Genomic DNA, 14,234 nt, shown 5'->3' on the forward strand with positions numbered 1-14,234 from the left:
GGTGACAGTTACACTAGTATACACAGTCATCAAACTCACTTAAATACCCTTACATGCAACTTACTGCAAGGATGTGATACCTTAATAAAACTGATATTCTTGGAAGTTGATTTAAAAATCTAAACTAGCTGGGGATTTAGCTCAGCAGTACAAGTGCCTGCCTGGCAAGCATGAGGTGGTGAGTTCGATCCCCAGTACATACACATGCACACATCAAAAGAACAACAACAATAACCACAACCCTAATAATTAATCATCATAAAGACAACACCAGTGGGGCTGGGGATTTAGCTCAGCGGCATAAACGCCTGCCTTGCAAGTGTGTGGTCCTGAGTTTGATCCCTGGTACTGATAAAAAGAAAAAAGACAAAAAAAAAAAAAAAAAAAAAAAAAAGACAACACTAGTAAAGACCTTCTAAATGTACTGATATACAAAGTGAATTATTAACTGAAAAAGTCAAAGGGCAGCAAAATCTTAATAAGAGAGGAAAAAGTTCTATTGTCTTTGGTTTATATAAAAAAAACTAAAGGTCTGTGCAAAAAACTAAAGTTTCCTGTGGGAAATGATGGTTGAAAGGATGGAGACTGAAGAGATAGCAGGACTTTTCCCTAAGCACTTATTTTATCATGCTTAAAAAACAAACAGTTCAAAGTGGGTTTTGCTCTGTTGCCCATGGTGACTCAGAATTCCTGGACTACAGCGACATCCCGCCTCAGCCTCTGGAGTAGCTGGGACTCCCGTGGGGTCCATGGTGCCACATTCTGACAGGCTTTCTGATGTTTGAATCACATAAGTGTAGGTTTCTCTTCTTGCTGAACCTTTTACCAACAGAATCACTAATTCCAAATTCTCAGGAACAGATTTGCTTGAAAACCAACAGCCCTCCCTATCAGAATACTTTGTACCTCGCACTCAAACAAACAAGCTTTTATAACAAGAAACAGATGCTGTGAGACCGAAAGTCCCCCCACGCAGGGGGGTGGGTGCATGGCTCTGTACGGGCCTGACCTCTCGCCAGGCCGGGGGAGCAGGGCTGAGCTACCTCCTGCGCCTGTCCCGCCTCATCGCGCCTTTCTGGAAGAGCAGCCCGCAGACCGCAGGCCTCTGCTCTAGACCTCGGCTAGTGGCCGCTGCCGCTGGAGGCAGCTGCACCTGACGGCCTCCTCCTCCCGGGCTCCGCGGACAGAACTGAGTCCCAGGGGACGGCGGCGCAGGGGGCGCTCCAGCCTTGGTCTTACTCCTCCATCCCTCTGTGGTCCTCAAAGAACCTTCCCGCCGGTCCCCGCCCCGTCCCACCCTCTGCCCCAAGCCCCGGTGCTGCCCCGCCCGCTCCCTCCTCCCGCCCCCCTCCCGCCGGTCGGGTCGAGCCCCAGGGGCCAGGTCCAGACCGGGAGGCGGTGGCCAGGAGGCTTGCGCGGGCGTGGGGCGGCCTCCATCCAGCCGGGGCGGAGCCGGCGGCCGGGGCCTGGAGGCCCAGGCGCTCCCAGCCATGGGCAGGGGGTCCCTGAGAGCTCGGAGGTCGCCGGTGCTGCGGTGGCTGCTGTCACTACTGCTGCTGTCTCCCGGACTGGTGCCTGGTGCCTGGGTGCTTCCAGGTGAGGTTGTGGGCTGGCGAGCCCCAGGGACAGGTGGGTGGCAGCCGTGGGGCTGGGCGAGCCCTCTGCTCCAGTCAGTGGCTAGAGGGTCTGAAACCCAGGCATGGCCTGGCGGAGGACAGGGCCGGGGAGGATCTGAGTGGGCGCCCATGAGACCTGCACTCAGCTTTGGGCTGGCTTCAGGTCGTCTGGCCCACATCTTTTTTTGCCCACCAGGAGCAAAGCAGAGGCGCAAGGCTACTGCCCAGCAGCTTCCCAACCTCAGGGGCTGCTGCCTGGAGTCTCTAATAGTACAGCCCGCAGGGTGGGGACACTGCTGCGTCTCTGGCCATGGGCCAGTAGGTCTCCCCCTCCAGGAGGCCCCAGGCCCACTGAGCCCCTCAATCCTGTGCTGCCCACAGCACCCGCTGTCCCGAGGCTCCCTACCTTCCCCGCCTGGCCAGCGTGTGTGTACTGTTTATAGAGTTCCCTTGTTTGGTTAGACAGACAAGGACTTCTCCAAACAGACTGGGCCTGCTTGGCAGTGCCTTGGGAAGACTGCATCTCCTTCCAGGGGAGCCTCCCTGAACTCTCTGCAAGGTGGGGCCACTTGCCAGGAGGATTTGCAGATCTTGTGCAGCAAGCACCTGGCAGAAGGGCAGAAAGGGCACTCCTGGAGGAGGCCTGGAGGCCTGGGCAGGCAGCCTGGAGGGTTCAAGTTCCACAGCTCTATGTTGGGGACCCACAGGTATGGGCGCCTGGTCTGTTCTGGCCTGGTAGGGGAAGGGGCGCAGATGTCATGCCTTTGGGAACCATTTCTGGTCATCCCACTGCTCTGAAACATTAGGATCTAGCCTGGGGCCAGGAGGTGGGATGAGACCCCTGAGAGAGGGGGGCTCTATGCTCCCACTTCTCTCCTTGGGCTGAGAAGCCAGCTCCATCTCAGCCCCTTAACCACAGTGCCAGTGGCAGCAAGCAAGTGCCAGGGCCACACTGCGCCCATACCCAGTATCCTTGGAGGCCTGGACCAGCCTGGTTCTCACACCCAGTTAAGCCCCTCTAGGCTCAGAGATCTCCTCCTTCCATTTGACCAGACTCTGCTCAGCACCTCCCCCACTGGTTCCTAGGGCTTCTGTAGCAAGGGGCTGGGCCCTTTCCCCCTCCTGCCTGATGACAGCTCAGTCATCAGTTAAGCAGGGGACTCCTGAAGCTGTGTTACCCCAGATCTTCCAGGCCTGAGGTCTGGGAGGGGAGGTACAGGAGGAAGGAGTTGGGGTGCCTAGGAGGGCTGGGCCCTTTTCCCAGGCGGTCATCAGCGAAGGCAGGTCTGGGGTAACGAGTGGGCAGTGGTGGGCAGCTGTCTTTTCTGGGAGCCAGGCTTGCTCCGAGAACTAAGTGTCAGAGGGGTGGGAGGGCTGGTTGCAGGCTCCTGCCTGGATGGGGGGAGGTGGTGAGACTGTGTGGGGAAGGGCAGGAGCACCCTAAAAGTACTCCGGGCCCCTTTGAGCAATCTTTGGCTCGAGGATTCCTCCTAGAGACCTCCAGGCACACCCTGGTTGGGAGGCCTGACACTGTGCCCTGGGTCCCCAAGGGGAGCCCTGCACATAGAGGACTCTCAAGACATCTGGCTGCCTCCTGGCAGATCTCTCACTCTAAAGGTATCTGCCGCCCAGTCTAAAAATACCCATGGCTGTCCCCTCCTGCCCCTCTCCTCTGTACTGGGAGCCTAGGCCTCTTCCTTGTGACCTCTGACCCCCGCCTGCCCCTCAAAGTCAGGCAGCCCCAGATCCCCAGCTGAGCTCTTCCATCCCATGCTCCTGTCTCTCTCTCTGCCCCTTGCTGGTGACTTCTCACTTGAGATGTCCAGTGAGTGTTGGACATGGAGCCTCCCCTCAGGCCACCCATGTCTCCATCCTTGCCCCTCTGCTGTCCCCAGCCCTCCCATTCCTCAGGCCCCTCTTACTCTGTGCCGTCTTTACTGCAGGGAACACTTCTGCAGAGCCAGTCACCCCACACTGGATCCTGGATGGACGATCCTGGAGCACCGTCACTTTGGAAGAGCTGGTCAGTGCCATGTTACCCCCTGCACTGCAGGAGTCTGGGGTCTCCCAGCCCCTCTGGCCTTCCCTTAGTGGTAGCTTGGCAGCTTTTCTGCCCCTCCCCATGGGTGGGAAGGCGGGGTGCGGTGGAGAAGCATCTAGATGTTGCCAGCCTGCACACATGGAAGTCATTTCTAGCATCGTCCACACCCTCTTCCCTCCCCCACCATTATTCAGACTACCCCACCCCGTCAGGCAGAGCTGGGCCTTGAGTTTAGGGGGCCTGAAGCTCTTCAGGAGCCCCTTTAAAAAGACACCAAAATAGCTTCCTTTGGCTGAGTTTGCAGAGCAGGTGACACAATATTGTCCCTCCCAGGGCCCTTCCACTGAGGATCCCAAAAAGTCAGCCTCATTGCCTCCTGTGGAATCCACTTGTGGCCAGGGGTAATGGTCATTGTCCTGCGCCCCAGGTGCAGGCTCACTCTGTTTGCTTCTCCAGAACATCAGTCCTGCCTCCTCCCAACTCCTAATCATCACACGGTGTTCAGGTCACAGCATCTGCACTGCAAACCAAGAAGCCAATAGCCTTGGTGTGCCCATTTCACAGAAGGGCAAACTGAAGCCCAGAAAGGCTGGAAAATTGCCCACAGCCACACAGCTCTTTGGGCCCAGAAACCTGAGACCTGCTGAGGTCTGAAAACACTCAGTTTTGCATTTCCAAGGAAGCTAGCACAGCCCACTGTCCAAGTCCAGCAAGCACAAATATCAGAGAGTGCTTCCATGTAGCCGGGGGTCCTGAATTAGGGTCTTCCCTGGGGATCTCCAGACCTTCAGGGCCCCATTCAACTGGTCTGTGCTTTGATGCGGTTCTGGACATCCCTGGCAGAGGGGCAGGCTGGCACATACGGGGTCACCTGAACCGTGGGCCTCCCTAACTGGCCTGGGCTGTGACCCAGAGGAGAATCCCAGAGAGCCCTGCTTTGCCAGCTCTGGCTCTGTCCCCAGGAAGCCTGCCAGGAGAGGGAGGCCAGGCAGGAAACAGCTCCAGCAGGGCATCGTCTGAAGGCAGGAAGCTCGCAGTTCAGGAGGGGGATGGGTACATGGGGAGGGGGAAGCTTACCAGGAGGGCAAACAGAGAAAGCTGCAAGGGCTGCAGAGGGATGGGGACCTCAAGTGTGCTCTTCCATCTGGGCCACTGCCTTCCTCCTAGTGCACACTTTTCCCAACAAACCAGTGGCATTCCAGCCGAGTGAGCTCACACTTGGACCTCACAGGGCCTGGCTGGGGAAATGAGGGCTGTCTGTTTCCCACCTGCAGAGGAAGCCCCCCCCCCCAACTCTGAGCCCCCTGGCCTGGGTCCCAGCCCAGTGCATTTTGGGATAAAAGGGGAGCACCAGCCAGGGCAGGGGCAAACATTCCGAAGATGCAGCAGTCCCCCAGGAATCTTCTGAGCTGTTTCCAAGTCTGGGCCCCCAGCCAGGCTGAGTGGACAAGGTGGGGAAGATGGGGTGCTTCACGGAGTGGAAAAGGCAAAGACGGTAGGGAGAAGGCCTTCTCGATTTCTAGCAGTGAGAGCCTGGGATGGCCCATGTTTGCTCTGGGAGCTCAGATGTGGGGCAGGCTTGCTGGAGCTGTGGAGAACTGGAGGATGGGGCAGTTTGCCAGGATGAGAGGTGGAGGAATAAAGTCTGAATTCTCAGGGATTGTGTTCCCCCAAGGTACAGACACAGTGGGCTGGGGCTACAGCTCAGTGGCAAGCCCTTGGCTAGCATGTGTGTGGCCCTGGGTTCCATCCCCAGCACCTCAAAATAAAAGACACAGAAACAAGTCCCCACATAGCACAGAGGCTGTGAAGAGGCCTGAGCCCCAGCTGCTCAGTGTCCCTCACCATGTTCTTCAGATGCCATAGTCTTCCTCTCCTGGTCATGCCCCTTCTGGTGCAAAAGACGAGGGCACGCCATGGGAAAGCCCAGTAACACTGGGTAAAGCAGGGTACCTTTCCGGGGGGTGCCTTACCTCTGGGAGACATGGGATGTCCCTGGCACTCTTTATGCACTTTGCACCGTTGTCACAACAGACACCCCAGGTCTGGGGAGATCTTTGCATGTCCTTGCCCCATGCCTGCCCAGGCCCTCATAACCCCACGGGGCTGGCTGTCCTTAGGAGCTTTCTCAGCAGCCAGCTCCACATCCTCCTGCTCCCTTCACGACCGTCACTCCTTCTTGCCTAGATCTGGATGCCTGACTCCGGGCTGGTGGCCTTGGAGTCTGAGGGCCAGGCACTCCTGCTTGAGTTGGAGAACAGCCGGTAAGTATCAGGCTGTGGTGGGCCCAGAACAGACCCCCTCTCTGGAGTGGGTCATGCTGGCCACCCGGACTGAAGCTACCCCCTGAGGGAGTCTGAATGGAAAAGGGACTCAGAAGGGATGCAGGTGACAGCAGTCACTCCAGCTGGAGGCTGGCCCCTGGAGGCCGAGATGGGCCCCTGAAGCTAGGCATCCCCATTGTGAGCACAGCATTCTTCCTAACACTGGGCAGTTTGGCAGCGCCCTGGTGGAAACCGGTGAGCACCACCTAGTGTTGAGTTATAAAGAATCTCAGCTGTTTCCACAGATGTAACTGGGGACTAGGCTGAAGGAACAGCCAGGCAAAGATGCAGCAGCGACAAGGGTCAAAGCACATTCAGGGTGCCAGTGTGTTTATCCTGCCTGTAGAGTTAACATCTACGAGAAAGAAAGTATGTTTGGGGGGTGAATTTAGGGGACCCAGCAGGGCCAGCTCGAAAGGGATTTTAGTGCTTCGGATCCTGAACATGCACAACAACTATTCTGAGCTGGTGAACGAGCAGGCAGGCAGGGCTCAGGTTTAGGCAGGGTTCCCACACAAAGTGGGGGGTCTTAGAACCATCCAGCCTCACCGTGCATAGGTCTCGCTCACTGAGTTTCATGGCAGGCACTGTTCCGAACGCTCTATGTGTTTTACTTCTTCCTGGAGTCTGAACCGTGGTTTCCAGAGACTCAGCAACCGTGTGTGTGTGTGTGTGTGTGTGTGTGTGTGTGTGTGTGTGCGCGCCTGCTCAGAGGAGCAGGCGGCAGCAGGTGTGCACTGCTTCCTCTCACTGAGGGGCAGCAGGTGATGTGGAGGGTCCAGAGGCCTGAGGAGAGGATGTGAGGGAGATGAGAGGGCGGCCTGGTTCCCAGCAGGGAGGCAGCAGGCTTCAGGTCTCACCTCCTCAGCAGCATCTCCTAATCCTTCCCCTCCTGAGCTGTGGGGCTTAGTGGAACTCAGACCCTTCCTTCTTCCTGCTCCTCCTGGTGCTTCCCCTGTGTCCACCTCCCACATCTGAGCTAGCTCAGGCTTTTCTGAGGGTGCCTCACACTTAGAGCTAAGCATTAGCATTCCGGGAGGGAGGCTGGGGGAGCCTGGGCTCCGTAAGTGATTCCTAAACCCCCCTCCTGGCAGGCTGCTGGCACCAGGATACACAGAAACCCACTACGGCCAGGATGGGCAGCCAGTGGTGCTGCTCCCCGAGCACATGGTGAGGCACTTCCGGAGGGTCTGAGGACAGTGTGAAGGTGCTGGGGATGTCACTCGAGATAGCCCTGCACTATCCCTGCCCCTCTCCCCAATTCCATTCCTAGAGGAAGTTGAGCCAGTCCTCCCCTTCCCTTCTTGCCCTCCCCTTTCCTCTGGCTTCAGCTCTGGCTGAGGTTTTGGGGCCTGGGTCTTTCCTCCCCAGGACCACTGCCTCTACCATGGACGAGTGAGGGGCTTCTCCAACTCCTGGGTCATGCTCAGCACCTGCTCCCGGGTGAGGTGAGCAGCCCTAGGGCTGGGGTGTAGACCCAAGCTGAAGCAAGAGCTCCCCGACACCCCACTCTCACATCTCTGCACCTAGAGGCCTGATTGGGCTCAACAGCAATGCCAGCTATTACCTGCATCCCTGGCCACCTGGGGACCCAGAGGACTGGTCAACCCACAGGATTTTCCAAATGGAGAGACTGCTCACCGGCAAAGGGACCTGTGGCTACAGGGAGCACAGGGACAAAGAGGGCATGGCCAGGCTTCCTTCTGCCCCCCAAAGCAGGGTCAGTGGCACAGACCCCAGTGGGAAAGGGAACACAGTGCGCCTATGTAGCCCCCCAAATCAGAGGAGACAGGAATGCATGTCCCAGGCCAGGGGCCACCTGTCCCAGTATTTTAACTAAGGCTGAAGAGATAAGTTCTGGCCAACTTTTAAGCCTGTTCTTTCTGGGAATTGGAGTTGGTTAGGACTGAAGGCCAGCAGCCTGCCACTCAAGGTCACCATTTGGCTCCCTACAGGACAAGCGAGAAGCGCCTAGGGGCCCGAGGTACCTGGAGCTGTACCTAGTAGCAGACCACTCCCTGGTGAGGGCAGTCCCCAGGGTTGGGAGGGGACAGGGCAGGCCAGCACAGCCCCTCACAGTGTCGGAAATTTCTGCCTTCTCAGTACTTGATCCAGCACCAGAACTTGAACCACACCAAACAGCGTCTCCTGGAGATTGCCAATTATGTAGACCAGGTTGGGGAGGCAGGAGAGGTGGTGTGGCAGGGCAGGGTAGGGGGAGAGGGGTTCTGCCCCCAAGGGGCCTCACACCTCTCCTCGTCAGCTCCTCAGGACCCTGGACATTCAGGTGGTGCTGACCGGCCTGGAAGTGTGGACAGAGCAGGACCGCAGCCGCGTCACGGCCGACGCGAACGCCACGCTTTGGGACTTTCTGCAGTGGCGTCGGGAGCTATGGGCACGGCGACCGCACGACTCCACACAGCTGCTCACGTGGGTGCCTCTGACCTCTGCGCGGATGGCAGGCAGGACGGCCAAGGCTCCCGCCCCTCCTCTGTTCACACTGGGCTCGCTTTTCAGGGGCCGCACTTTCCGGGGCTCCTCCGTGGGGCTGGCGCCCGTCGGGGGCATATGCCGCTCAGAGAGCTCGGGAGGCGTGAGCACGGTGAGCCGGGGGCCTGGGGATGGGCCTGGGGTGAAGCTCCCGCCCCGCGGTGACACCCACGCGCCCTCTAGGACCATTCGGAGCTCCCCATCGGCGCTGCGGTCACCATGGCCCACGAGATCGGCCACAGCTTGGGCCTCAGCCACGACCCCGACGGCTGCTGCACAGAGCAAGGCGGCTGCGTCATGGCCGCGGCCACGGGGTACGCGCGGGCTAGGGCGCGGGAGCGGACACGTTCCCTGCATGCTGCTTTGGTCATCCCGAGTTTCTCTTTTGTAAACGGGGATGGTGAAACCACTTGTCCTGTTGTTCATGAGGCCTCAGTGGAAAAAACGCAGGCAAAGTGGATTCTCGGGAGTGTGAAGATTTTGTAAAAAACCCAGCAAGGTTGCCCCACGCGGGAGTAGCACCGCTGGGGGCGCTGTTGCTCCTCAGGCCCCGGATTGTCCTCTGGGCGTCACACCTGCTCCGCCTCGGGCCCCTCTCTGGGCTCTGCCTCCACAGCATGCGAGCCTCCGGTCGCCCGGGCGCTGTCCGCGCCTCGGGTCGCAGCGTGACCGTCTCCCGGGCTGGGAATCCGGCCCGGGAGTGGGGTTGGGGTGTCCCGCGCTGCTGACGCCCTCCCCCCGCCAGGCACCCGTTCCCGCGCGTCTTCAGCGCCTGCAGCCGCCGCCAGCTACGCGCCTTCTTCCGCAAGGGAGGCGGCGCGTGCCTCTCCAACGCCCCGGAGCCCGGGCTCCCGGTGCCGCCCTCGCGCTGCGGGAACGGCTTCGTGGAAGCGGGCGAAGAGTGCGACTGCGGGTCTGGCCAGGTCAGGTCCGCCTCTGGGGACCGAGCCTGGCCCTCTTCTCGCCCCCTCCGGACGTCTGAGGCACTTACCCCGCACCTCGTCCAGTTTCACCTTTCTGATCCTAGAAGTGCCCGGACCCTTGCTGCTTCGCCCACAACTGCTCGCTGCGCGCGGGCGCCCAGTGCGCCCACGGGGACTGCTGCGCGCGCTGCCTGGTGAGGGCAGGTTGGTCCCTGCTGGGTGCTGGCTCTGTGCGCTCGTTGCCTGGCCCTGAATGAGCTCGGCTCAGATCTGTCACTATCCCTTGTCTCAACCGGGCATCTGCGTAGCTGAAGCCGGCTGGCTCGTTGTGCCGCCAGGCTGCGGGAGACTGCGACCTCCCTGAGTTCTGCACGGGCGCCTCGCCGCACTGTCCCCCGGATGTTTACCTGCTGAATGGCTGGCCCTGCGCCGGGGGCCGAGGCTACTGCCGGGACGGCGCGTGCCCCACGCTGGAGCAGCAGTGCGAGCAACTCTGGGGGCCTGGTGAGACCACGCTCCCTCGCACCCTGGCCCCTCCTAGGCGGCGGCCTTTCCAGATCCTGTAGACAGGATCTGCTGGGGAACTGAGGCTCCCGCTGCGCTACCTCAGGGTCGCGCTTTCATCCTCAGGCTCCCGCCCAGCCCCTGAGGCCTGTTTCCAGCAGGGGAACCTCGCCGGAGACGCCTCTGGAAACTGTGGCCAGGATGGCGCAGGCCGCTTCCTGCCTTGCGCTCAGAGGTGAGGAGCAGAGTAGTGGATCCGTGTGTGTTCGAGAAGGCCACACTTGTGATGTTGACCACCCTCCACTTGCTCCCCAGGGACGCTCAGTGTGGGACGCTGCAGTGCCAGGGCGGGGAACCCAACCCCATGGTGCCGCACATGGCGCCTGTGGAGTCCACGGCTCGCTTCGATGGCCACGAAGTGGCTTGCCGTGCAGCCCTGGTGCTCCCGGATGCCCAACTGGACCCGCTGGACTTGGGCCTGGTAGAGCCAGGCACTCACTGTGGACCTGGAATGGTGAGCCCTGCACACTCCACCCCTCCTGGCCACTTGAGTTCCATAGGCAAAAGTGTTACTTCACTGCCCAGTGGGCACACTGCCCATAGGTGTGCCAAGACAGACACTGCCAGAACGCTTCCTCCCAGGAGCTGGAGCGCTGCCTGACTGCCTGCCACAACCGTGGAGTGAGTAGCCTGAGCAGTGGAGGGTGACATTGAGGTCCCTGACTTGACATGACTCCCCTCTCTCTCTGCTCTGCAGGTTTGCAATAGCAACCAAAACTGCCACTGCTCTTCGGGCTGGGCTCCGCCCTTCTGTGACAAGCTAGGCTTCGGCGGCAGTGTAGACAGTGGCCCAGTGCGGCCTGAAAGTGCGCCAGTTGGGGGCAGGTGGGCAGGGCCCCAGGTGGTGCACCTGATCAGGAACTCAGTGCCCTGTCCTCTGCAGGTGGCAATACCTTCCTGCTGGCAGTGCTCCTCAGCTTCCTGCTGTCTCTGCTCACCGGGGTGGGCCTGGCCTGGTGCTGCTTCCGACTCCCTGGGCTCCAGCTCCAGCGATGCCCCTGGGGCTGTAGGAAGGACCCCGAAAGCAATGGGTAGGCTATGAGCACTCAGGTTGGGGTGGGGGCTAAGCCTTCAGAGCTCTTTGGGGCTTGGACAGCTGGCTGGGTCCTCAGCCTTGCTCCCAGGTATGGAAGGACCGTGGAGGCAGTGGAACCCAGGGTGTGGGTCCCGGCCTCTGCCTGCACCCGGCTTTGGCCTCCATTCCCTTCCTGCCAGCCCTGCCCCTCCTGCCTCCCAACTCTCCCACCAGGCGGCTGCCTCACCCTTGTCTCGGGCCACTTTTTCTCCAGCTCCCAATACGCTGCAAGCGCCCTGTCTCTGAGCCCTGCCTCTCCAGCTGTCTCATGAGTTTTGAGCCCTCTGCCTCTTCTTCTGCCCAAATCACTTCTGTCACCCCTTCAAGTTCCCCAGTGTTCAGTCCAACACATCTTTGCCCTCTGTGCCCCTGGACAGCTATGGTGCTGGCTGCTCTTGTGCCACAGCCCTGAACACGATTCTCAGTGATCTGGGTGGAGGACCACATAGTACTAAGTGTGGTCCACCTAAGGTGGTCCCTTTGCTGGGACCCTATGACCGTGTCTCACCGCCCAGCCCTGGACAGGCAGGTTTGGGCTGGAGATGGGGGCAGAGGGCATTGCGGACAGGGGCAGGACACCAGCCAGGCCCCAGGTGCCCACTGCCAGTAATTTCGCACAGCTGTCATGACTGGGGTTTTGTGGGCAGTGGACAAGGTGGACAGCACAAGAGGGGGCACTTCGGGTGGCAGTGGCTGCATCTTGTCACCAAGGTAAGGTCTCAGGGGCAGGGGAGCTTTTGGGAGATAGATGGGGCAAGGGCCACCGAAGATAGTGTGGCATTACTGTGGGCAGCGGGGTAACCAAGACGAGGAGCACAGGTGGCACAGCTGCTGGGGAGGGGCACGTCCGGCCCACTAGGGATCTGAGCAGTGCCAACATCTAGAGGGATCTGGAGGCTGTTGTGGCGCCAGAGCTGGGGGGAAATGGCAGGGCGCCTGGGAGGCCACGGGTCTCACGCAAAGCCTGGGTCCCAAGGGCTTTGCTTAAGAGGAGGCCCGGAGGAGCGAGGGAGTGACTGGGAGAGAAGTCAGAAACTCAGGCAGTACGGACCTTGGCCCTCGCCTGGCTATGGGAAAGCAGTGTCCCACACAGGCTCACTTTTCCAACGTCCTGCCTCTCGTCCTGCTGCTCAGGCCCAAAGGCGGCCCACACAGGGACCACAGTGTAGGTGACGTTCATCTTGTGCAGCTGGACCCTAGGGCCATCGGAGACCCCTGGCCACTGGGTAAGTGAAGCACCAGAGGGAAAGGAAGGGATGGGCTCTTGCTGTCTGCCTCCTTCCAAGTGGGCTCCCTCCTCCCCGCTCAGCACTCAGCACCCGTGCCCCACCCCGTTGCAGGGGCTCCAGCCGACTGTGCTGAGCACTCATTCTCCACATTTGCTCCCAGCCCCTGAGAACCCTGCCCAAGCCCAGCAGCTACCCTGGGAAGCCTGAGCCCTGCAGCCCTTTTACCTCTGAGGTAGCGTTGACCCCAATGCCGAGCCTCCCCTGCCGTTTCTCGGCCACCACCCCTCTCTCCTTCAGCTGGCTGCCCACATCTCAGGCAGCCGGGTTTGGGTTAATATGGGAGTGAGCCATGACTTCTTGGGGAACCTGCTGTCTTGGAGACCAGGATGTTGGAGGCCCCTTGGGTGTGGGAGGGAGAAGTTGTGGTTCTTTTTGGCTCTTAGGTCCTCACTGAGGGGAAGAAGGAGTCCCTGCCACATGACTTGCAGCCTTGACTTCACTCCCTGCAGGTCAAGTCCAGATACCAAGACTCTATTACGGGGGATAGGTGACCACTGACGGCCACTCTAGGAGATTGAATCCCAAGGATAGACTCAGGGAGTCAACTGATCCATGTCTTCCAAAGCTTGGAGGTTTCTTCCTGCCCTGCTGAGCCACTCCAGGACCCCAGAGCCTCATCAGAAGTTTCCTGATACCGTCCCTGGTCCTGCGGGCTGGGGCATGCCCTCCAGCCTAAACATCCATCACAGAGGAGCGAAGCCTCACAGTCCCCAGCCTGCAGTAGGGAGCCCTCTGTTATGGGTGTTGCTGCGTCTCCTGCACTTTCCCTCCGTGCAGCTCTGTGGGGGCAGGGCCTCCTGGACCCCAACATTTCTGATGGAACGTACATTTCCAGGAGCCTGAGTCTTGCAAACAAGCACACAAAACCACCGGGACCACCTTTCCAGTCTCCCCCTGCTCCATCCGGTACCTTGGCTGCTTCTGTAGCCCCCACCCTGACTGCTAGCTTTCCACCTGAGGCTGCAGAGGGTGTGGTCCTCTGTAGCCCCTTCCCTGGGACATTGCTTAGTCCTTCCCCATTCTGTGGGAAGGGTCAGGGGAGCCAGGTCAGGAAAGACAGCAGTGTAGTCATGAGAAAGATAGGCTTCTGTTTTTTCTGTTGTAAATTGAACCCCTTGAGGTGTCTTGAGGGTCACCTGGGTTGGCTGGTGGTGGGTGGAGCCTCCAGTGACAGCCAGGGTTCATCCGGCCTCAGCAGGGCATCACCCAGGGAATTACCCCTTTGCTTGCCTCTCCTGTCCCCTTAGATATTCTCATCTCCCATTGCTCATGCCAGAGTTGCTGAGTGACTTTCTGTATCAGATAGCTGTTGCTATGTAACAAAATCATTTCCAAAACCAAGTTGCTTAAATCAACAGGCACCCCACCATATTTCTGAGGGTGTGAAGAATCAGGAATCTTCGTAGTCTATCATTGGCAGCCAAAGAGGTAGCAACCCCAACTCATCTGTAGCTCATTCTGTCATGGTTCTAATAAATATCCCAAGTTAGTTTTATTTATTTATTTATTTTTGGAGGCACGTGACAAACTAAAACACAAATGGAATAGCAAAAAATCCAAGAAAAGCCAAAAATATTAAGGAGAAAAAAGCAAGGAACATTAGCATGCCTGCAGGACGGCCAGCAGTGAGGGCCGTCACTGCCTGACCTCAATGCCCAACCACAAGGAACTGAATGCAACTGCTTTCTGATGCCCCCGTGTCTTGGGGTACAGTGGGATGTCAGTTTATGGAGGTGACTGGGGACTTGGGGAGGTTAAAAAGAGGCTGCTGCCCACAGTTTCCTGGAGAGCAGAGTGTGCAGGGCCACACGGGCCACCTGGGAGCAGCAGGTTTGGTCAGGAGGTGAGGATGGAGGAGAGGCTGAAGTCAAATCCTTGAGGGGTTTCCTGGGAAGCTGGGCGGGGGTGGGGG

The 14,234-nt window shown here is 59.1% G+C and overlaps 1 protein-coding gene and 1 long non-coding RNA gene across 8 annotated transcripts in view; one reads left to right on the forward strand and one right to left on the reverse strand.

Moving 5' to 3' along the window:
• LOC106029106 (uncharacterized) overlaps window positions 1-7,078 on the reverse strand; it is an 11,362-nt gene extending 4,284 nt beyond the window's left edge. The window contains exon 1 of the long non-coding RNA XR_010047531.1: window positions 3,539-7,078. This is a non-coding gene — a long non-coding RNA (uncharacterized LOC106029106). The remainder of the gene's footprint in view (window positions 1-3,538) is intronic.
• Adam33 (ADAM metallopeptidase domain 33) lies at window positions 1,073-13,817 on the forward strand. Of its 7 annotated transcripts, none has more exons than XR_001202761.3 (22): window positions 1,080-1,596; window positions 3,560-3,639; window positions 5,845-5,921; window positions 7,076-7,151; window positions 7,353-7,429; window positions 7,512-7,701; window positions 7,937-8,002; window positions 8,085-8,156; window positions 8,245-8,411; window positions 8,499-8,583; window positions 8,655-8,785; window positions 9,217-9,394; window positions 9,499-9,588; window positions 9,703-9,898; window positions 10,025-10,133; window positions 10,214-10,412; window positions 10,502-10,579; window positions 10,656-10,764; window positions 10,842-10,989; window positions 12,168-12,259; window positions 12,374-12,494; window positions 12,772-13,817. XR_001202761.3 is itself a non-coding variant. In XM_013159789.3 (22 exons), exons 1-21 carry the CDS (start codon window positions 1,491-1,493, stop codon window positions 12,467-12,469), a joined length of 2,373 nt encoding a protein of 790 aa, XP_013015243.2. In that variant the 5' UTR covers window positions 1,080-1,490; the 3' UTR covers window positions 12,470-12,494; window positions 12,772-13,817. The 7 variants fall into 7 exon arrangements, 2 of the variants coding, with proteins under 2 accessions (XP_013015243.2, XP_013015244.2); XM_013159789.3 differs by having other exon boundaries at window positions 12,423-12,494; XR_010047528.1 differs by lacking the exon at window positions 10,502-10,579 and having other exon boundaries at window positions 1,078-1,596.
• The last annotated feature ends 417 nt before the right edge of the window (window positions 13,818-14,234 follow it).

Source organism: Cavia porcellus, unplaced genomic scaffold, assembly GCF_034190915.1.
Source record: "Cavia porcellus strain 051 isolate PalLab524CR breed Dunkin Hartley unplaced genomic scaffold, mCavPor4.1 scaffold_5, whole genome shotgun sequence".
NCBI lineage: Eukaryota > Metazoa > Chordata > Mammalia > Rodentia > Caviidae > Cavia > Cavia porcellus.